This window comes from Moschus berezovskii, chromosome 22 (genome assembly GCF_049115385.1).
Source record: "Moschus berezovskii isolate FMDL1 chromosome 22, NW_MosBer_1.0, whole genome shotgun sequence".
Taxonomy (NCBI): domain Eukaryota; kingdom Metazoa; phylum Chordata; class Mammalia; order Artiodactyla; family Moschidae; genus Moschus; species Moschus berezovskii.
The window spans coordinates 23,401,984-23,424,817 of NC_142481.1; the positions used below are offsets into that span (position 1 = coordinate 23,401,984).

Genomic DNA, 22,834 nt, shown 5'->3' on the forward strand with positions numbered 1-22,834 from the left:
TTTTAGACATGCTCTCCCTTCAGAGCCTTCAAACTTAATGTTCCTTCCATCCAGAACACACTTCCATGTAGTTATTCACATCGCTCGCTCCCTCACTTTCTTCAGGACTTTGCAAAATGTCCATTGTCTCCCCTAGGCCTCCCCCAACTGCCCTACAGTAAACTTAACTCTCCCTCTCCTGTCCCATCAACCTGAGCCTTTCGTTTGCTTTAGCTTTCCCAAAGTGACCTTGCGGGCTTCCTATTTATTTAGTCTATTTTATGCCTATCCCATATCTCCATGCCAACAGGGATTCTGCACATTGTACTGACTTCACATACCCACTGTCAAGAACAGGACCTGGTATTTAGTAAACACTCGACAGGTATTTACTGAAGACAGACAAATGAGTAATATGATGCAGAGTGAAGAGAAATGAGGTATAAGTGAGTGGGGAAAGGCCTCTATGAGAAGGTGACATTTCAGCAGAAACCTAAGTGAAGGGAGAAATGACACCATGGGGATGGGTGGTAATTTGAGCAAAGGATGATTCGGAGACCATGGCCAGAGGGGAAAAAGGCAAGGAGAGGTCAGAGATACAGCAAGGAGGTGGTGGGAGGTGAGATGACACAGGAGCTTGTAAGCCACTGGGAAGACCTGAGGAAGGCCAAAATCATGAATGATGCTGAAAGCTGATCATGATGTACCTGACTTATGTTTTAGAAGAATGACTAGCTGCTATGCAGGCATGAACCGTAAGGAGGCTAAGATGAAAAAAGGGTGGCCAGTTAGGAAGCCACTGCAGCAGTCCAAGCGAGAGATGACACTGACCTGGCTTAGTACAATAAATGCTTAACCTAGTGCTTGGTGAGTAGTAAGCAGTCAATGAATGCTAGTTGTCATTACAAAAATGTTGCATAAAACACAATGATTTGAATAAAGCATGTAGGGAAAACTCAATTTGTGAACTCTTGTTAGGATAATAACGGTAATCCTGGTAATTAACGATGATAATAACAGAACAGGATAATTTTGTAAAACAACAAGGACTTCAAAGAAAATAAAATGGTGAAATGACAATACGGGAAGGGGCTGCTTTAGGTTAGAACAGCCAAGAAGACCTCCCTGAGGACGTGACCTCTGGATGGAGACCTGAATAGGAAAGCATCCAGTCAGGTAAGATCTAGAAATGCAGTGCTCCTGGTGAGGGGAGTTGAAAACATAAAGGTCCTAAGGTAGGAGGAGCAAGTCATGAAAATTAGTGGGCAGTATTCATGAAATTTATTTAAATTTCATGAATTTCATGAACTGGACTCTTAGTTCTTCAATTGATTCTGGTTTCTGCACAGTAATAGCAGGCTCAAAAATTATGCCATTCAGATATAAGGAAGTACAAGTCACATGAAGCATATTTGATCCTAGAAAACTCCACAGAATTCAACAACAAAACAGTCTAGTCTGATTACATCAGAATCCTAAAGAGATAAGTACTGTTTTCACTTTTTTTTAGGAGATCAAGCCCAGCAAGCAAAGGTTTTGTTGGGAATTAGAAACTGGAAAGCTGCTGGCATATGTGGAAACTTAATATTAACTGAGGCTTTGACAGAGAGAACAAAAGATGCTGCTGAATCCATGATGAGAGGTGATCCGCAAGTAATTTTTTTTATGTTTACATAATTCTTTGCCTTGTTCTATAAGGAACTGAAGACAGCTGAAAATAGAGTAGGAGGCTAGTTGAAATATTCACAGGAATGTGTTCAAATCTTTTCAAATTTCCCAGTGAGGAAAATTTGAAATTTTATCAGAATTATATACTTTTTCATAATCAATTCACATAAAAGAAATGAAGAAATTCTTCACACAACTCCTTAAAAATGTATTCTAATCACTAAAGTTCTATATTTAAGATGACTATATTAGATTATATAATATACAATTATATATTGCTCTATTGGCTTAAAATTAATTCACTTGGGAGGATTTGTCAGCCTGCAAGCTAAGCAACTGCTTTAGCTGATGTACTTCCTTCCATTGTACTTAAATTCAGAGCAACCAGGTCACCATTCAGAGCCAAAATATTTATTCCACACTCTCCTCTACTATGAGAGACTTAGTCATGAATAACTTTACATCCTAAAATGCTAAATGGTCTCCAGATGAAATTTCCAATCCAGTTTTTTTGTCCATTAGCCTTCCTTGCAACATGCCTATCCTCCAAACTTAAAAAAAAAAAAAATGCAGTGGAATACGAAAGTGGCAGATTTGACTCTGAGAAGTGGAAAGAATGAATCTTGATTTTATATTAGCTCCATGACAGAAAGCAAATGTGGCAATAATTCTGTCCTTTAATGTCTTAGGCAAAGAAAAATGATGTCTTCTACTGCAGCAAACTCCTCAGGCATTCAAGAGTGAGCACAGCCCATGGTTAAGCCCTCACAATCCTCTTTCTGCTTTTTCTCCACTCCTAAACTAGAGATGGAATGGCTAACACAGTAAAACCAGGTGTGATTAGGACTCAGCACATCTAATATTCACTGTCCTTGAAAAACAATTATAAATTTCCTATCCAGTTAAAAGTACTTTATAGTATATTCTCAATCTTAAATTCCCCTTTCTTTTTTTTTATTTTATTGGAGGCAAATTACCTTACATTAATATATTGGTTGGTTTTGCCATACATTGACACGAATCCGCCCCGGGTGTACATGTGTTCCCTTTCTTGAACCCCCCTCCCACCTCCCTCTTCCCCATATCCTCCCTCCATGTCATCCCCGTGCACCAGCCCCAAGCATCCTGTATCATGCGTCGAACCTGGACTGGTCACTTATGATAATATACATGCTACAGTGCCGTTCTCCCCAATCATCCCACCTTCACCCTCTCCCACAGAGTCCCAAAGACTGTTCTATATGCCTATGTCTCTTTTGCAGTCTCGTATACAGGGTTCAGGTTACCATCTTTCTAAATTCCATATATATGCGTTAGTATACTGTATTGATGTTTTTCTTTCTGGCTTACTTCACTCTGTATAATTGGCTCCAATTTCATCCACCTCATTAAAACTGATTCAAATGCATTCTTTTTGATGGCTGAAAAATACTCCATTGTGTATATGTACCAATACATATCCATTCGTCTGCAGATGGACATCTAGGTTGCTTCCATGTCCTGGCTATTATAAACAGTGCTGCAATGAACATTGGAGTACATGTGTCTCTTTCAATTCTGGTTTCCTCGGTGTGTATGCCCAGGAGTGCGATTGCTGGATCATATGGCAGTTCTATTTCCAGTTTTTTGAGGAATCTCCACACTGTTCTCCATAGTGGCTGTACTAGTTTGCATTCCCACCAACAGTGTAAGAGGGTTCCCTTTTCTCCACACTCTCTCCAGCATTTATTGCATGTAGACTTTTGGATAGCAGCCATTCTGACTGGTGTGTAATGGTATCTCATTGTGGTTTTGATTTGCATTTCTCTGATTATGAGGGATGTTGAGCATTTTTTCATGTGTTTGTTGGCCATCTGTATGTCTTCTTTGGAGAAATGTCTGTTTAGTTCTTTGGCCCATTTTTTGATTGGGTCATTTATTTTCCTGAAATTGAGCTGCAGGAGCTGCGTGTATATTTTTGAGATTAATTCTTTGTCAGTTGTTTCATTTGCTGTTTATAATAGCGAGGACATGGAAATTCCCCTTTCTAAAGGGAAGAATCAGTACTCAAGTCCTAATCAGTTTAAAAACAAGACTAATCAGGTCTCATGAGCCTTATTTTGTATCACTCTTGAGTCTTCACATGATTTAGCTGAGGTCTCAGCCTCCTAGGGGCACCCACACTTTTCCATCTATTAAAAGGGAATAACTTCTGACCTCTGGCTTGTGAAGACACCCAAGGATTTTCAAATATATTTTGATCACTTTTATCATTCAGTTCAGTTCAGTTCAGTCGCTCAGTCGTGTCTGACTCTTTGCAACCCCATGAATCACAGCACGCCAGGCCTCCCTGTCCATCACCAACTCCCAGAGTCCACTCAAACTCATGTCCATCGATATAACAATCATGTGGTTACCTCATGATTCCAGTACAAATCATCCATTTAAGGTAATTAAAATCCTCTTGAGCTTTTTTGCTAAATTACCTTAAATCTACCAGTCTACCTGTATCTAAGTCCATATACTCTGCCTTCACTCCTGTTCTTATCTAAGACCAACTTCTTGCCTCGAATACTAGATCACCCTTCTTACTCACCTTATGATTTTCCTGAAGCAGCAATTTTCCCTCTTCACTGAATATTCACAGCTTATAACAACGCTTAAATAGCTTAAATAAACATAAGCTTATAACAATGCTTAAATCACTTACATAAACATCAGCTTATAACAATGCTTAAATAGCCTCATCTTAAATATTAAATAACCAACCCTCAATCTCAACACCCACCTCTAGCTACTGCCCCATTTTCCAATTACTCTTTATAGCAAAATTCCTCAACAGTGTTATTTATACTCAATATCACCACCTCCTCATTTTCCATTCTTTCTTCTACCCACCCCATCAGGCTTCTGTACCCAACATTCCACAGAAACTGTTCTCACCGAGGTCACTAATGACTGCCAAATCCAAAGGCTAAGTCCACGTCCTTGTTTCATTCTATTTTTAATAGTTTTGGGCACATTGGATTACTTATTTTTTTCATAATAAATTGATTTTATTGAAGTACAATTGACTTACAATATTTCAGGTGCACAGAGAGGTGATTCAGCTATACACATACACATATATAATTTTTCAGATTATTTTCCATTATAGGTTATTAGGGATCAAGACCATCCCCAAAAAAAAGACAGGCAAAAAAGCAAAATGGCTGTCTGAGGAGGCCCTACAAATAGCTGTGAAAAGAAGAGAAGTGAAAAGCAAAGGAGAAAAGGAAAGATATACCCATTTGAATGCAGAGTTCCAAAGAATAGCAAGGAGAGATAAGAAAGCCTTCCTCAGTGATCAATGCAAAGAAATAGAAGAAAACAACAGAACAGGAAAAACAAGAGATCTCTTCAAGAAAATTAGAGATAGCAAGGGAACATTTCATGCAAAGATGGGCTCGATAAAGGACAGAAATGGTATGGACCTAACAGAAGCAGAAGATATTAAGAAGAGGTAGCAATTATACACAGAAGAACTGTACAAAAAAGATCTTCACGACCCAGATAATCACGATGATATGATCACTCACCTAGAGCCAGACATCCTGGAATGTGAAGTCAAGTGGGCCTTAGGAAGCATCACTATGAACAAAGCTAGTGGAGGTGATGGAATCCCAGTTGAGCTATTTCAAATCCTAAAAGATGATGCTGTGAAAGTGCTTCACTGAATACAGCAGCAAATTTGTAAAACTCAGCAGTGGCCACAGGACTGGAAAAAGTCAGTCTTAATTCCAAGCCCAAAGAAAGGCAATGCCAAAGAATGCTCAAACTATCACACAATTGCACTCATCTCACACGCTAGTAAAATAACGCTCAAAATTCTCCGAGCCAGGCTTCAGCAATACGTGAATCGTGAACTTCCAGATGTTCAAGCTGGTTTTAGAAAAGGCAGAGGAACCAGAGGTCAAATTGCCAAAATCCGCTGGATCATTGAAAAAGCAAGAGTTCCAGAAAAACATCTATTTCTGCTTTATTGACAAATTTACTGACAAAAAATTTATTGACAAAGACAAAGCCTTTGACTGTGTGTATCACAATTAACTGTGGAAAATTCTGAAAGAGATGGGAATACCAGACCACCTGATTTGCCTCTTGAGAAACCTGTATGCAGGTCAGGAAGCAATAGTTAGAACAGGACATGGAACAACAGATTGGTTCCAAATTAGGAAAGGAGTACGTCAAGGCTGTATACTGTCACCCTGCTTATTTAACTTATATGCAGAGTACATCATGAGAAATGCTCAGCTGGAGGAAGTACAAGCTGGAATCAAAATTGCCGGGAGAAATATCAATAACCTCAGATATGCAGGTGACATCACTCTTATGGCAGAAAGTGAAGAAGAACTAAAGAGCCTTTGATGAAAGTGAAAGAGGAGAGTGAAAAAGTTGGCTTAAAGCTCAACATTCAGAAAACTAAGATCATGGCATCCAGTCCCATCACTTCATGGCAACTAGATGGGGAAACAGTGGTAACAGTGGCTGACTTTATTTTTGGGGGCTCCAAAATCACTGCAGATGGTGACTGCAGCCATGAAATTAAAAGACGCTTACTCCTTGGAAAGAAAGTTATGACCAACCTAGACAGCATTTTAAAAAGCAGAGATATTACTTTGTCAACAAAGTCCGTCTAGTCAAGGCTATGGTTTTTCCAGTAGTCATGTATGGATGTGAGAGTTGGACTATAAAGACAGCTGAGTGCTGAAGAATTGATGACTTTTAACTGTGGTGCTGGAGAAGACTCTTGACAGTCCCTTGGACTACAAGGAGATCCAACCAGTCCATCCTAAAGGAAATCAGTCCTGGCTGTTCATTGAAAGGACTGATGTTGAAGCCGAAACTCCAATATTTTGGCCACCTGATGCGAAGAGCTGACTCATTTGAAAAGACCCTAATGTTGGGAAAGATTGAAGGCAGGAGGAGAAGGGGACAATAGAGGATGAGATGGCTAGATGGCATCACTGACTCAATGGACATGAGTTTGGATAAACTCCGGGAGTTGGTGATGGACAGGGAGGCCTTGCGTGCTGCGGTTCATGGGGTCACAAAGAGTCGGACATGACTGAGCGACTGAACTGAACTAATAGGTTATTACAAAATCTTGATTACAGTTCCCTGTGCTATAGAGTAAATCTTTGTTGCTTGTTGCATATCTATTGTTTTAATTAGAAATCTAGCATTCTAGTCATACTAAGTCAAACAAGTGGAGTCAAAATGTTAGATTTTAGTGCTTTTTTAAAAATATATTTTATCTATTGACTACACTGCTGTGTGGATCACAATAAACTGTAGAAAATTCTTAAAGAGATGGGAATAACAGACCACTTCACTTATCTCCTGAGAAACCTGTATGCAGGTCAAGAAGCAACAGTTAGAACCTATCATGGAACAATGGACTGGTTCAAATTGGGAAAGGAGTACAACAAGGCTGTATATTGTCACCCTGATTATTTAACTTCTATGCAGAGTACATCATTTGAAATGTCAGGCTGGATGAATCACAAGCTGGAATCAAGACTGCTGGGAGAGGTACCAACAACTTCAGGAATGTAGATGATACCATTCTAATGGCAGAAAGTAAAGAGGAACTAAAGAGCCTCTTGATAAAGGTGAAGGAGGAGAGTGAAAAAGCTGGCTTGAAACTCAACATTCAAAAAACAAAGATAGGTGAAAAAGTGAAGCAGTGGTAAAGTTTATTTGGGGGGCTCCAAAATCACTGTGAATGCTGACTGCAGCCATGAAATTAAAAGATGTTGCTCCTTGGAAGGAAAGCTATGACAAACCTACATAGCATATTAAAAAGCAGAGATATCACTTTGCTGACAAAGGTCTGTGGAGTCAAAGCTATGGTTTTTCTAGTATGTACGGATTTGAGAGCTGGACCATAAAGAAGGCTGAACACTGAAGAACTGATACTTTTGAACTGTGCTGAAGAAGGCTCTTGAGATCCCTTGGACAGTAAGGAGATCAAACCAGTCAATCCTAAAGGAACTCAACCCCGAAAATTCATTGGAAGGACTGTTGCTAAAGCTGAAGCTCCAATATTTTGGCCACCTGATGTAAAGAGCTGACTCATTGGAAAAGACCCTCCTGCTGGGAAAGACTGAAGGCAAAAGGAGAAGGGGTGGAGGAAGAGATAGATAGCATCACCAACTCGATGGACACGAATGCGAGCAAACTCTGGGAGATAGTGGAGGACAGAGGAGCCTGGTGGGCTTACAGTCCGTGGAGTTGCAAAGAGTTAGACACAACTCAGTGACTAAAAACCAACAATCCATTTGGACAATAAAGCACTGGGTTTCTGGGTTTCCCTCCTCACTACTACCTCTTCTTAGCGTCATACTCTGCTGACCACCAAGGGTGGTACTTACATTTATGAGTTATGATTTTTAAATGCTTGCCTGTAGCCCCAACACTTCCCCTTTACCGAAGACCATTGTGTCCAACTGCTTCCTTGATATTTCTACTTGGATGTCTAAAGGGAAATTCAAACTTAACATATAAAACTGAGTTCCTGGTTCTCTTCCTCACTCCTCCCACTGGGTCGGCTTCCATCAAGTACATGTGTTGGAAGTCCTGCTCACATTTCACTGGCCAACACTTAGACACAGCAGCGACAAAGAAGGCTGGGGAAATGAAACCTTTTATCTCTGGCAGCTATGAATCCAATCAAAATTTGTGATTCTCTTTCCAATGAGGAAAAAGAAAAATAGATGTCAAGGGTACACAGCTAGCTGTTATGCCTCACACCTTCTTCCATCTATTCTCCACAGAGCAACCAGAGTGGTCTTAAAATGTAAGTCAGATATGTAATTCCTAATCAAAACTCACCAGAGTAGATAAAGGGAAAAGAATCAAGCATTTATTCTATCTTTCCTGTATGAACTGTACCTCAGGAAGTTCACTATATCGTTACAAAAATAAAGCATAACAACAGACATTTTGTGCCTTGATGTGATGCAATAGGACATACCACATCACCCAAGAATTCTAGCCCCTCAAAAATCCAACATGAATCTAACCTCTAGATCTAACTACTAGTCTATAGGAAACAGGGGGAATGGAGGATCACTTTATGGAATCTGGTGAAGATGCACTTAGTGCCTTGTTTGGATCCCAATTTAAGAAAATGAACTTAAAAAACAAACATATACATATATACAGATCTACATATACATATACACACATCCACATATACAAAAACAAACATACACATATACATCATATACATACATACATTACTCAACTGGGCAGATCTGAATACTGACTATATATTTGATGATATTAAGAAGCTACTGTCAATTTTTACATGTGATAAACGTACTGTGATTTAACTTTTAAAAAGGACCTTGTCACTTAGAGACAAACAATGAAGTACAATGAAATGCTGAATGGGGCTTGCTGCAAAATCCTCTGGGACAGGGGACAGGATGATGAAGCAAGATGGTCATATGCTGATAGCTTGAAAGTCTGTGTGATGACACTTCACTATTCTATTCTCTATACTTCTGCATACGGGTGAAAGCTTCCATAATAAAAAATAGTTTAAGTACTTTATGATGGCTTCCTATTCTACTCTGTATGACTTCTAAGATTCTTCATGGTCTCACCCTCTACAAACCTTGTCTCCTACCATTTCCTGAGCAGTTTCCTCTCCTTCAGTCACACTGGCCATCCACTTCCCTGACCTGCTGCCAGACATGCTTCTGTCACAGGGCCTCCAGAAGTGATGCTCCCAGACAACAATATCTGCCCAGTTCAGCTCTCTACCCAAAAGTTACCTCATTGAAGAAGTCTCTCCTGATCTTCCTACTGAAAGGAAACAGTCTCCATTCTCTACCACTCTCTGTTCTCTATAATGTCACTCAGTCAGTTCAGTTCAGTTCAGTTCAGTCGCTCAGTCGTGTCCGACTCTCCGCGACCCCATGAATCACAGCACGCCAGGCCTCCCTGTCCATCACCAACTCCCGGAGTTCACTCAAACTCATGTCCACAGAGTCGGTGATGCCATCCAGCCATCTCATTCTCCGTCGTCCCCTTCTCCTCCCGCCCCCAACCTTTCCCAGCATCAGAGTCTTTTCCAGTGAGTCAACTCGTCGCATGAGGTGGCCAAAGTATTGCAGTTTCAGCTTTAGCATCAGTCCCTCCAATGAACATCCAGGACTGATCTCCCTTAGAATGGACTGGTTGGATCTCCTTGCAGTATAAGGGACTCTCAAGAGTCTTCTCCAACACCACAGTTCAAAAGCATCGATTCTTCGGCAATCAGCCTTCTTCACAGTCCAACTCTCACATCCATACATGACCACGGGAAAAACCATTGCCTTGACTAGACGGACCTTGGTTGGCAAAGTAATGTCTCTGCTTTTTAATATACTATCAAGGTTGGTCATAACTTTCCTTCCAAGGAGCAAGCGTCTTTTAATTTCATGGCTGCAATCACCATCTGCAGTGATTTTGGAGCCCAAAAAAACAAAGTCTGACACTGTTTCCACTGTTTTTCCATCTATTTCCCATGAAGTGATGGGACCAGATGCCATGATCTTAGTTTTCTGAATGTTGAGCTTCAAACCAACCTTTTCACTCTCCTCTTTCACTTTCATCAAGAGGCTTTTGAGTTCCTCTTCACTTTCTGCCATAAGGGTAGTGTCATCTGCATATCTGAGGTTATTGATATTTCTCCCAGCAATCTTGATTCCAGCTTGTGCTTCTTCCAGCCCAGCGTTCCTCATGATGTACTCTGCATATAAGTTAAATAAGCAAGGTGACAATATACAACCTTGACGTACACCTTTTCCTATTTGGAACCAGTCTGTTGTTCCATGTCCAGTTCTAACTGTTGCTTTCTGACCTGCATACAGGTTTCGCAAGAGGCAGGTCAGGTGGTCTTGGATTCCCATCTCTTTCAGAATGTTCCACAGTTTATTGTGATCCACACAGTCAAAGGCTTTGGCATAGTCAATGAAGCAGAAATAGATGTTTTTCTGAAACTCTCTTGCTTTCTCCATGATCCAGCGGATGTTGGCAATTTGATCTCTGGTGCCTCTGCCTTTTCTAAAACCTGCTTGAACATCTGGGAGTTCACGGTTTACATATTGCTGAAGCCTGGCTTGGAGAATTTTGAGCATGACTTTGCTAGCGTGTGAGATGAGGGCAATTGTCCGGTAGTTTGAGCATTCTTTGGCATTATCTGATATTAAATGATACGTCTGTTTATTCATTGTGGAATCAATAAGCCCCAGAAAGGCCAAGCTTCTGCTATTTTCCACTGGATCCTGGCTTATAGCATTGAGCCTGGTGTAGAGTGAGTGAAATAATACTCATATTAATATCTTTATTTGGATACTACACTATCAAGAGTTCTTAATAAACAGAATGCCTGAGAGCCTCACTAGCCATATTACAAAATGACATTTATCAAATCCAGAAAGCTAGAAAATAGTGATGTGACTATGAAGATATGAAACAAAGTGGGAAGAAAGACTTTTAAAGAAGACTTCTTAGACATCTTTCTCCTGGTTGAAAAGACAGGGGAAAAGTCAACATCTAATACATTGATAACATCTAATACTTTGCTGACAGAGGTCTGTCTAGTCAAAGCTATGGTTTTTCCAGTAGTCATGTATGGATGTGAGTGTGGGACCATAAAGAAAGCTGAGCGTCGAAGAATTGATGCTTTTGAACTGTAGTGTTCAAGAAGAGTCTTGAGAGTCCCTGGGACAGCAAAGAGATCAAACCAGTCCATCCTAAAGGAAATCAGTCCTGAATATTCATTGGAAGGACTGATGCTGAAGCTGAAACTCCAATACTTTGGCCACTTGATGCAAAGAACTGACTCACTGGAAAAGACCTGATGCTGGGGAAAATTGAAGGCAGGAGGAGAAGGGGACAATAGAGGATGATAGTTGGATGGCATCACCGACTTGATGGACATGAGTCTGAGCAAGTTCCAGGAGCTGGTGATGGACAGAGAAGCCTGGCATGCTGCAGTCCATGGGTTCGCAGAGTCAGACATGACTGAGCAACTGAACTGAACTGAATACATTGATGGCACAAAAAGATATTTTGAGCCCCCTTTTCTTATGCCTTTGCTTTTATTATCTTTAGGCCATCCTCAAGTTGAAGAAACTACCTTTTATTTTCTTGAGATGAACTTACTTATCTCACTTTTAAAATATTTATCACAATTTCCTATATGTTAGGCCCTATGCTAAGCACCTGGATTACAAGGGGAACCTAGACAGAACCAGGGAGGGTGAATTCCAGGCAGGAAGAAAACTAAATCCCTATCATTATTTTTGTCAATAAGAATTGATGATTGTGGCAAATCTTATATTTTAATATTTTATATTTATATTAAAATATACTTAATTTTAAAAAATCTATATTTTAATTCAAAATGCTAGCACTATAGTATACTTATGGCTGAGTTGCAATGCTGTGTGGCAGAAACCAACACAACATTGTGAAGCAATTATTTTCCAATTAAAAATTTTAAAACTTTTTCAAAAAATATGTACACCTGGATAACAAATTATTGTAATGTTTTTCGATTCTTCTTGGGTCATGTTCTTTAAATTTCATAGTAACAAACCAAGAAAACTATTCTGACGACAAGCTAGGCATTTTCTTAAAACACAACTGAGCAAAAAAAAAAAAAAAAATGGATCACTTCATATTTTCTGTAAACCACTGCTGCCATTTTCATTTGTCAACACTATTGCAAACTGATGCTGCCCTAAGTCCAAGGATGTACCCAGTTTTGCTTTCCTACAAAAGCCTAGTATTTCTTATATTCTTTTTAATAGTAAAGATACAAATTTAAGAGGTCAAGAAAAATGCCAGGCTCCAGAATTTTATAGTGTTATGATAACATTGACTGCTACATTTCTACTTTCCATGACATGTATACTAGGATTATTAAATAAATAACATATCCAATCTTTTTTTTCAAGTCCACGTGAAAAGAGATAAGGAAAGCTGAAATGAATTTGCTGCACCTGTTATCTGGGTATTTGGCATCCTTAACAAGTTAAGTGGGCTTCCCTGGTGGCTCAGAGGTTAAAGCGTCTGCCTCCAATGCAGGAGACCCGGGTTCAATCACAGTCCACGGGGTCGCAAAGAGTTGGACACGACTGAGCGACTAAACGGAACGGAACAAGTTAAATCTCCAGGAAGCTAGAATAATAGATGACAGGGGAAAAAATGTACACTGCATTATAATCTTCGACATGCTAATATACAAAGGGGGCCGAAAATCCAATTGAAAGAGGACTGGCTTATTAAACTGTGGCATGCTGCAATTTACATATCTCACCCTCCAGATGTGAGGAGGGCAAATGAGAATGAAGTGTGTTCAGATCAGCAGGGGGTAGGAGGAAAAAGACATATGTACTTTGGCTATCAATTTGGCCAAGTGGAGAAAAAGTGACATAGTGGAAAGACTGATTTTATTCTTCCTAAAATAAATCTGGTCTTGCTACCGCTTTGCTACATTCTGGATCAGCACTGAAGACAGCAGGACTAACTCTAGTTGGTTGTTCTGTGCACACCCTGTTGGTTTTCCAACAGTAAGAGTGAATGTAGATGCCCAGACGACCAGAAAAACTACTGCAATGGGGCCCTGCTGAAGGTGCGGGATGGCAGGATCTTTGTAGAAAAATGGGGACCAAAACTAGCAGCAGGTGCTTCCCCAAATACCCACCATTAGTCTTAGACAGTCAGTAAAAGGAGAAATCACTACATCCTCAGAAACACATATTATGTCAATTATTTCACAGCTTAGAGCCCAATCCAACACAAAATCCTAATGTACTGAAAATGGTATAAATTTCTCATAGTCAGCCATTACTCTCAGCCTACCTCCTCTCACACATGCATGTAACCCTTGATAACTTTCAAATACTTAAAAGAAATACTAAAGCAACATTAAACTGATCTATTTTTAATTAGGGCTTTCCCAATAGACCACAGGCAATGTTGGTGAAATGGAACGGTAAGAGGGAATAAAAAAGCTAGGAGTAAGATAAGCAGCCACAAAATACAGCCATGAAGTAATCCTCAGTGGGAATGCTGGCATTTCATATTTATAAAGTAGGTACAAACTCACTTAAAATATATTATTTGCTGTATAGATAAGTAGTTCTAAAATTCTCTCCCTTTGCTTTTAGTTTTTGATGAGGGGAAATTAAAAAGACTTATAAATAAAACAGAAGAGTATAACAAACCCCATGTACTCATCACCCATATTCAACAGTAAACTAACATTCTGTCCTTCGGGCTTCATCTGTACCTCTATCCATTTGCCTTTCTATTGCTATCATTACATTTTTAAGTTTTTAAGGTAAAATTTAGATATTTAGAAAGCATAAATAGAGTGTACAACTTTGACAAATGAATTCATCCATTGAACCCACACACCTATGATGACACAGAACATTCCACCTTTTCAGAAAGTTCTGTGTATCCCTTTCTCAGTCAGACTGCCTGCAGATAGAATAATACTTATTCAACAGAAGATTTTTTTTTTTCCAGCACAGAAAAAAAATTAAGGAAAGCCAACCCCTCGAATCCAGGAAGCTTTACATTTCAAGCTGCATAAAGGCTTACTATAGCCAGTTTTTATAATAAAATGACAGTGTAGGAATTTGACCGCCAAACTAAATCCAACCATTCTCTTCACAGATAATATTCAGATATAGAACCTGGAGGAAAAAAAAAAAATCAGGACTTCAATAACGTACAGCAAAAAGCACTACTTCTGGAGCTATTTATCTTTTTGGTTATTTCAGTTAACACCTCAAACAAAATTCAAAGTTCATAAACACAATCCAAGAAATAAACAGTAATACTACAAAGTGGAAAATTAATAATACCACTATTATATAATGAAATTTCTAACCACTCACTACAGTGATCCATGCTTGGCTGCTGCTGCTAAGTCACTTCAGTCGTGTCCGACTCTGTGCGACCCCATAGACAGAAGCCCACCAGGCTCCCCCGTCCCTGGGATTCTCCAGGCAAGAACACTGGAGTGGGTTGCCATTTCCTTCTCCAATGTGTGACAGTGAAAAGTGAAAGTGAAGTCGCTCAGTTGTGTCCGACCCTTAGAGACCCCACGGACTGCAGCCTACCAGACTCCTCCATCCATGGGATTTTCTAGGCAAGAGTACTGGAGTGGCTTGCCATTGCTTGGCAAGTCACATTAAATCCTCTATCCCTGCTCTCTAGAAAAGTAGAAACAGTAGCCACAGCAGCAGGAACACCGCTAATGACATTTACAGCAGCTAAAAAGTACTAGTGATAGAGAAGAAAGCATTCAAAGCTAGTTATCTCCACTACGTTCTTCTGATTCCATCTGTAACAGCACAACACAGATACACATACACACTATTAACATTACATATAAACTGACATTTTGTTATGCCGATTTTAGCCTTGGTGTGTGTGTTTTTTTTTTTTTTATCCTTGTTCCTTCAGTCATGCTGGCAAAATCCTTTTCTCTTCCACACAAGTCCCCACTTTGCCCCTTACAGAGGAAAACTCAACCAGCAATCTTGCACTCTTGGAGAAGGGGTGGGGAGAAGCCACCCTCCCTCAGTCCCTCAAGCTAGTTCTTCCTTCCAGAAGCAACTGGAATTTACACAACTGAGGAGAGAGCCTGAAAATGGGCTAGATGCCCGACGGCTGTGGTGGTGCTGGGCGGAAGTGGCTTCGTTTTGAACTCAGGCTCTGTGCAGACAGGGGTAAGAAGACGGGGCAGGCCTCTGCTTTCGGCTCTCGCTGCCCCACTTGCGCTTGGGCGGAGCTACTGGTGAGGTGAGCCCTTCCCCGAGGACTGGTTGCCCACCGTCACTAGGGAGCAGAAGGAGGCCTTCTGTGGGCCTCAGGTCCTGGTCACATTCTTTGCCATTAATGAGACTGATACTGTGATCAGCATTTGAATCTTAGGTCTCTTTCCTAAACTAGTTATAAGGTGGGGAGGAAGGATGTAACTAACTAGGATCCCAGACTTCCAAGAAGCCGTGATCTCTACCCTTTGTCTCAGCTCACTGCACCTGGACCACACCTTCCCCTTTTTGGTGTCTCTCCAGCTGCACTGTCCAACATAAATATGCTGAGGCAGGTGCCAGAGAAGCAACCAGAAGGCTAGCCTTCCTTACAGTCTGGCCACCTGCAGCTCACATAGGCCCTCATCACTGACAGCTCTTTCCTATCCCCAGTGGTACCCCATCCCCTCCTCTCACCCACCCTGACGCCAGCGGGGCCATCAACAACACCAACACCATCGACAACACAGCCACCCCCCCCCACCTCCGTGCGTGGTCAGAACTGCAAACGGCCAGCGACAAGCACTCAACCACTGTCCTGCCAGCGCTGCTGTTACCTTGTTTTCCTCTGGAGTAAAGAGGATTCGGAACACGGATGGCACTCCTGGAGCGACTTTGTGGCTGATATCTTTGGGGCTGATTACTTTAAAGTAAGGTGAACTTTCCTCAACAACTTTCACCATCCTTGGAATCTGCAAGAAAAACCCAATAACGGGTACTATTATTGAAAATTTTTATTTTATTAGTTAAATGTGACTATTTTTGAAAACTAACTGCTTAATGATCTAAAACCCCACCTACACTGGGGAGCTGCACTGGACTTTCCAACATCTGAGAACTGCCCTGGTAGAAGATATCACACTGCACTCCTGCTATGGCTCATCACTGTACATGAGGCACCACTTGATCCTCGCAATAACCTTTGAGCTTCATTACAATTCATTCTTCAGATGAGGAAACAGACACTTGCCCTAAGAGTTACAGCTTTACCAGGCAATGGTGTTCGGAATCAAATCCTGGCCTAACTCTACCTTTCTTCCCTACAGGATTGCCCCACCCAACACTACTGTGAAGCAGGAACATAGAGGGCAGTAGAATATCCCCAAGGCCAGTCTTGGAGCTGGTTCAAACAGTTCCATCCTTTTAAAGTCTTATTCTTCTGCCCTGCTTGCCTCACCCAGAGTACATACGCCTATCTTGGACAGTCCCCAGCGATAAAGGAAATGTAACTGTGAGAAGACGGGAGGTCAGAGGTAGAGGTTCTAGGGACACAGGAACAGGAGAGGATTTTTTTAAAAAAGAAAAAAAAAAAAAAAGAGTTAAAGGCAGCAGAAGAAAGTTAACTACAGCTATGTCCGTCCTAGGAGTCTTGGTGGAAAATGAGAAACAAGAAACCCCACAGCCTCTCAAAGCTGAAGCCCAGATGTGGAAGGGAAGAAGTAATGCAGAGAGAATTCAGACAGATCTTAAGACTAGAGACTGGGGAGGTAAGAAAGAGATGTGTTCATATCTGATAGGAACAGAACTGGCTTTGCTGTTAAGAGAAAAGTTCAATGGCATTCATGATGTGTTAAATGATGTCATATAAGCTTGTTGGGAATACTTTTATTTATTTATTTATTTTTTTTGGGGGGGAATACTTTTAGTAAGATCATAACTGTGGGTTAAAAACTAGAAAGGAAAACAACAGCAACACTGGTAGTAATACTAACACTGCTTTAGTGCTTACTAATGACAGGCACTGAGCTGAATACTTTACATCCATTATCTCATTTAATATTTCAAACAACCTATTGAAATGGGTGCAATTATTATCCCCACAGCTTGGAGAAGTGAAGTGACTTGCCCAAAGTCTACAGCTAGGAGAGCGCCCACCTGGAATCTGATCCCAGATTAATCTGACTCTGGAGTCTGGGTGCTTATAATTGTACCCCAAGTGAACCGTGTTGTGGCTTGTAGAGTGTTCATGGCTTACTTTCAACTTGTGTGTTCAAGAGAGAGAGAAGAACAACCAGGCTCTGTCTCTGGCATTCCAAGCCAGTGAGGAAGCAAAAGGTGAGTGGCACAGAGAGCATTTTTCAGTGTCCTAAATTCATCTCAGTGGCTCCTTCATGAAATAGGAAGTAGAGAAGCAGGCTTACATCAGCCACTTCATACAAGGGTCCTGGGATTAACACACCAAGAACAAGCCTGCCTGTCTGCTTGTTGGCAGCTGAACTTCCTTGGATGAGGACCTTCTTTTCATGGGGTCCAATACTCCAACAGCATCTGACCAAGAGGTGTGAGTTTCATCCATAAGAAGTGAGTGTCCTTTGGTAGACAAGGCTGACACATGCCTCTTATCCTTGATATGCTCACTATACCCACTGGCAATCATTTCTTGCTGATGGTCAGGGAGGAGTACCTTTTGGTATAGGTCCTCTCTGCCTTTAATAGCCTAAAAAAACTTTAACAAGAATCAAAAAGCAGTGGAGAAAGGGAAAAAGAAAACTGAAAGTGAGAAACTAAACTGGTTGGCAGCCCTATGTAACTGATCTCTTCTTGAGACATAACGAACCTGATTATAAACATCTCGGGTTCTTTTTCTTCTCTCTGCCTACCCTTTAGCTTCCATCCCATGAGCTTCTCTTGCTAACTCTCCTGCAGTGAAGAACTAAATGTTCCATCTTCTAAAGTCTGACTTTGCTGTCACTAAAGAAACTCACTGATCTCTGAAAGGCATCACTGATTCCTTTAATCAGTTACTGTAGTAAATATAACTGCAAATCTTCCCATTTGCCTTGAATTCTTGCATAGTCTTCACTTAATTTCCCACTTTTATTATAGAATTTTTGTCTCAATATTCTAAGTCTCCTATAAGTATTTCTACTTGTCCTTAACACCTGATATTTAGCATCTCTCCAATACCTTCCTCCCTATCTGATTACTTTTCATGCTTAACTGTGCATCATGCTGACATTCTGCATTATTCTTTCTTTCATCATTGTTATATGTCAAGAAAATCTTCAGTCATTCAATACTCTTTCTTGAAATAAACCCTAATTTATCTCTGAAGGGAAAAGGCATCATAATAGAGAAGAAATCCTCAGTTGCAACCACAAAGAAACAAGGAACAGACAGTGGAGAAGCCATCCAAATCTATATGTAGACAAATTCTGAAGGCTATCTGAGGTAGAAGTGGGGAAATGGAAAAGAGAAAACGGGAACTTCTTTTTTTGAAGTTTTTTTTAAAAATATAATTTGCATAATCTAAACGCATTGGCTCAACAACTGCAATTCATATGAGTAGACTTGATACTTTCTCTGAAAGGCATCACTGATTCCTTTAATGAGCTACTGTAGTGAATATAACTGCAAGTCTTCCCCTTTGCCTTAAATTCTTGCAGAGACCTCACTTAATTCACGTCCTTTGTTACAGCTAGAATTTGTGGCTATAACAGTGGGAAACAGTGGCTCTAATGTGGAGTATGCAAACATGAATAGTAATGGCACTGTCTTAAATGAAAACCAAGCCCAAATAGTCACTGGTGAGAACTTCATGACACTCATCTAGCTAATCCTTTATTCAAAAGAATACTTAGTGCACATGGTGGGAACTGCCCTGGGACTGAGCATTTAGCAACAAACCAACCAGTATGGTCCTGACTTCATTAAGCTCATAATCAAAGGGCATGTCTTCATCTATTTTCCTCGGTCTATCAAATTAAAGAGCTTATCTAAGATCCTACAGGATCCCATTCTATCTAATCCCTTATATGTGCATAAAAGGTACAGCCATCCCAGCAAACATACTCACTGTGTCATTGTTCCTCAAAACCAGTGGAACCTCATAGACTTCACAGGGAGTGTAGTTCTGAAATATGATTTCTGATGGAAAGGGCTGGAATAACGCCTGATCCAGGTCAATTCCTGGAAACTACAGTTGAAAGAATAAATTAATCATATAGTCACAAAGTGGCAGAAATGACTGGAAAAGATAAGAAATTACTACACATACCTAATATTAACACTAAGAACCAAGGAAACACTTTAAAAGGAGTAACAGAATGACAAATACTGTATATTAATGCACATACATGGAATTAAGAAAGATTGTACTGACGATCCTACCTGCAGAGCAGCAAAGGAGACACAGATGTAAAGAACAGACTTTTGGATTCAGTGGGAGAAGGCGAGGGTGGGATGATTTGAGAGAACAGCACTGAAACATATACATTATCATATGTAAAACAGCTGACCAGTACAAGTTCGATGCATGAAGCAGGGCACCCAAAGCTGGTGCTCTAGGACAACCCAGAGAGATAGAGTGGGGAGGGAGGTGGGAGGGGGAGTTCAGGATAAGGAGGACACATGTATACCTGTGGCTGATTCATGCTGATGTATGACAAAAAACCATCACAATATTGTAAAGTAATTATCCTCCAATTAAAATCAATTAATTAAAAAAATTCAAAATAACCTATAAATTAGAAATTAATAAGTGACTTATCAAGGTCACTGAATAAAAGGTCAATGTCAATCAATTATATTTCTTTGTATAAGCAATGAACATTTAGGAAATGAAATTTATAAACAATACCATTTAAAACCACATTCTAAAACATAAAATACATAGGCATAAATCCAATGAAAGATATGTAAGACCTTTATCTGGAAAATCTACAAACCATTATTGAGAGAAACTAAAGAAACTCTATGGACTTCCCTAATGGGAAGAAATACATTTATTTTAAAAGAAAGAAAAAGAAAATTTACACTGAACCACTGGCAGGTGTGTGGAAAATACACTAATATGCATATTTATAGGAAGAGTCCATCATTTAGACAGGCTAGAAGAATCATAGCTGAGGAACTCTGGGGGGAAGAAAAGGCTAACACAATTTTGTCACATCTCCTCCCTTCTTCTCATCCTCCTTCCAAATAAACACACACAGACAATCCTCTTTCATAAAGAGCTGCCCCTAGAATCATGGAGAATTCCTACTGGACTGCAATACTACCAGCCCTGCCTCAACATTAAATACCTGAAAACAGCAAGTCCAGGAAGAATTCCCTTCTTTATTTCAACGATGAATGATAATAATAATCACAAGGACAAATAAGCCAGGATCTATATAAAAACACTCACCAAAAAAAGAAAAAGAAAATGTCAAATGAATATTCACTTTTCTGGTTGCCATGAAAATAACAAGAATCTTAACTACACCACTTCATCATAAGCTCAAAGAACATAATAGAAAAAAAATCTGAGAGCACAAAGCAAATATTCCAGAGTTCAGAAAAGATTAAGCAATCAAAAGCGATGAAAAATTCAAGTGCTAATTTAATAAATGCTAATTGAATTTCTAATGCTTTCCATATGTTGAGCATACAGTAGTGAACAAAGCCAATAAAACCACTGCCTCATGAAGCTAAAATTCTTGAGGAAATGGATAAAAAATAAAAATTCATAAAACAAGGTCAGGCAATGTTAAAGCTATAAAGAAAGCCGAAGCAGGACAAGGAGATGGAGTGAATGGGGATAGGCAGTCAAGGGATGGCCTCTCTATGGAAATGATTTGAATTGAAGTAAGTCATTCAAAGATCTGAGAAAACAGCATTCCAGTTAGAAGGAATAACAAGTGCAAAGACCCTGGGGTAAGAATTATCTTTGAGTATTTGAAGAGCAGCAAAAGGAGGTGCAGTTCGAGGAGAATGAGCTGGGGAAAAGACAAAGGAAAAGACTATGAAGGATGCAGGATCAGATGATGCGGGACTTTATCATTATGAGGGTAACAGGAAGCTTCTAGGTAGTTTTCAATATGGAAGCAACATGTTCTAGTTTACATTTTTAAAAACCACTCTTCTTTGTGGAGAACTGATAATGGGGTGATCGGAGGGAAACAGGGAGGCTATTTTAGGAGTCTAGATGATGATGGGTTGAACGGGATGGTGGTGGTAGAGGTGGTGAGAAGTGGTTTGATTATAGAGATGTATTTGTGATTACTAGCCCTTGTTGGATTTCACATAAGATGTGAGAAAAACAGGGGCATCAGAGATAACACCAAGGTTTTTGGCCTGGGAAAACAGATCAATGGAGGTATAACATAGTGGAGGGAGGAAAGATCATGACTTTAGGGAAAGAATGTAATGCAAAACTTAGATCTTAAAGATTTTAAGTTTGAGCTGCCAATCATACACTGAGATGAATATATGATCCAGAGTTCAGAGGCTAGATCACAGTAGAAGATACAATTATGAAAGTAATCATTTAAAAGGTGAAATTTAAAACCTCGTTCCTAGAATGGGCCACCTAAGGAGTGAGTGCAGAAGAAAAAGAAGTTTAAAGAGCAAGTACTGGGGAGCTCCAATGTTTAGTAATTAGGAAAAGGAGAAAGAGCCAACAAATAAGAAAAAAGCAACCAGTGAAGTAGGAAGAAAGCCAAAGGAGTGTGATATCGGAGACACAGCAAATTAAAAGGTACAAAAAAGACACTAACTATGTAAAATGCATGAGATGACCCAACTGTGTTGAACTGATCAAGCTTAAGAATGAATTTTAAGACACACACACACACCTCAAAGTAAGGGATACAGAGGATGCTGACAAATGTAATTACAATGAAATGGGAATGAACAAAGTTTAAAATGGATTAGAGAGGAAATACAAGGTGAAGAAGGGCAAAGAAGATACAGCATCTTCACAACTGATATTTTTAAAGGAAAAAAATGGCATGAATACTTGATAATCCTAGAAAAGCTTTCTAGCAAAAAATAACAGATATAATATTTTAGGAAAAATTTAGTCACATCCTAATAATATTGTGCATGCTGCATGCATGCTAAGTTTGACTCTGCGACCCAGAGGACCGCAGCCCACCAGGTTCCTCTGTCCTTGGGATTTCCCAGACAAAAACACTGGAAGTGAGTTGTCATCTCCTCCTCCAGGGGATCTTCCTGACCCAGGAATTGAACCCACATCTCTTACATCTGCACTGGCAGACAGGTTCTTTATCACTAGCGCCACCTGGGAAGCCTCCCTAATAGAATCACTGGATATCAAATGAAGAATAAACAATCTTTGGGCACACAAGTTAATATTATAGCTCAGCTGGTAAAGAATCCACCTGCAATGCAGGAGACCCCGGTTCGATTCCTGGGTCAGGAAGATCCACTGGAGAAGGGATAGGCTACCCACTCCAGTATTCTTGGGCTTCCCTTGTGGCTCAGCTGGTAAAGAATCTGCCCCCAATGCAGGAGACCTGGGTTCGATCCCTGGGTTGGGAAGATCCCTGCAGAAGGGAAAGGCTACGCACTCCAGTATTCTGGCCTGGAGAATTCCATGGACTAGGTCT

General features: G+C 40.2%; 1 protein-coding gene across 1 annotated transcript in view; it reads right to left on the reverse strand.

The window, feature by feature from the left end:
- Positions 1-22,834, reverse strand: part of HYDIN (HYDIN axonemal central pair apparatus protein) — a 415,120-nt gene that overhangs the window by 297,469 nt on the left and 94,817 nt on the right. Inside the window, exons 5-6 of the mRNA XM_088830541.1 lie at positions 19,297-19,416; positions 16,058-16,192 (exon numbers count right to left, since the gene is read on the reverse strand). Of these exons, the coding sequence (XP_088686667.1) occupies positions 16,058-16,192; positions 19,297-19,416 (255 nt within the window). The remainder of the gene's footprint in view (positions 1-16,057; positions 16,193-19,296; positions 19,417-22,834) is intronic.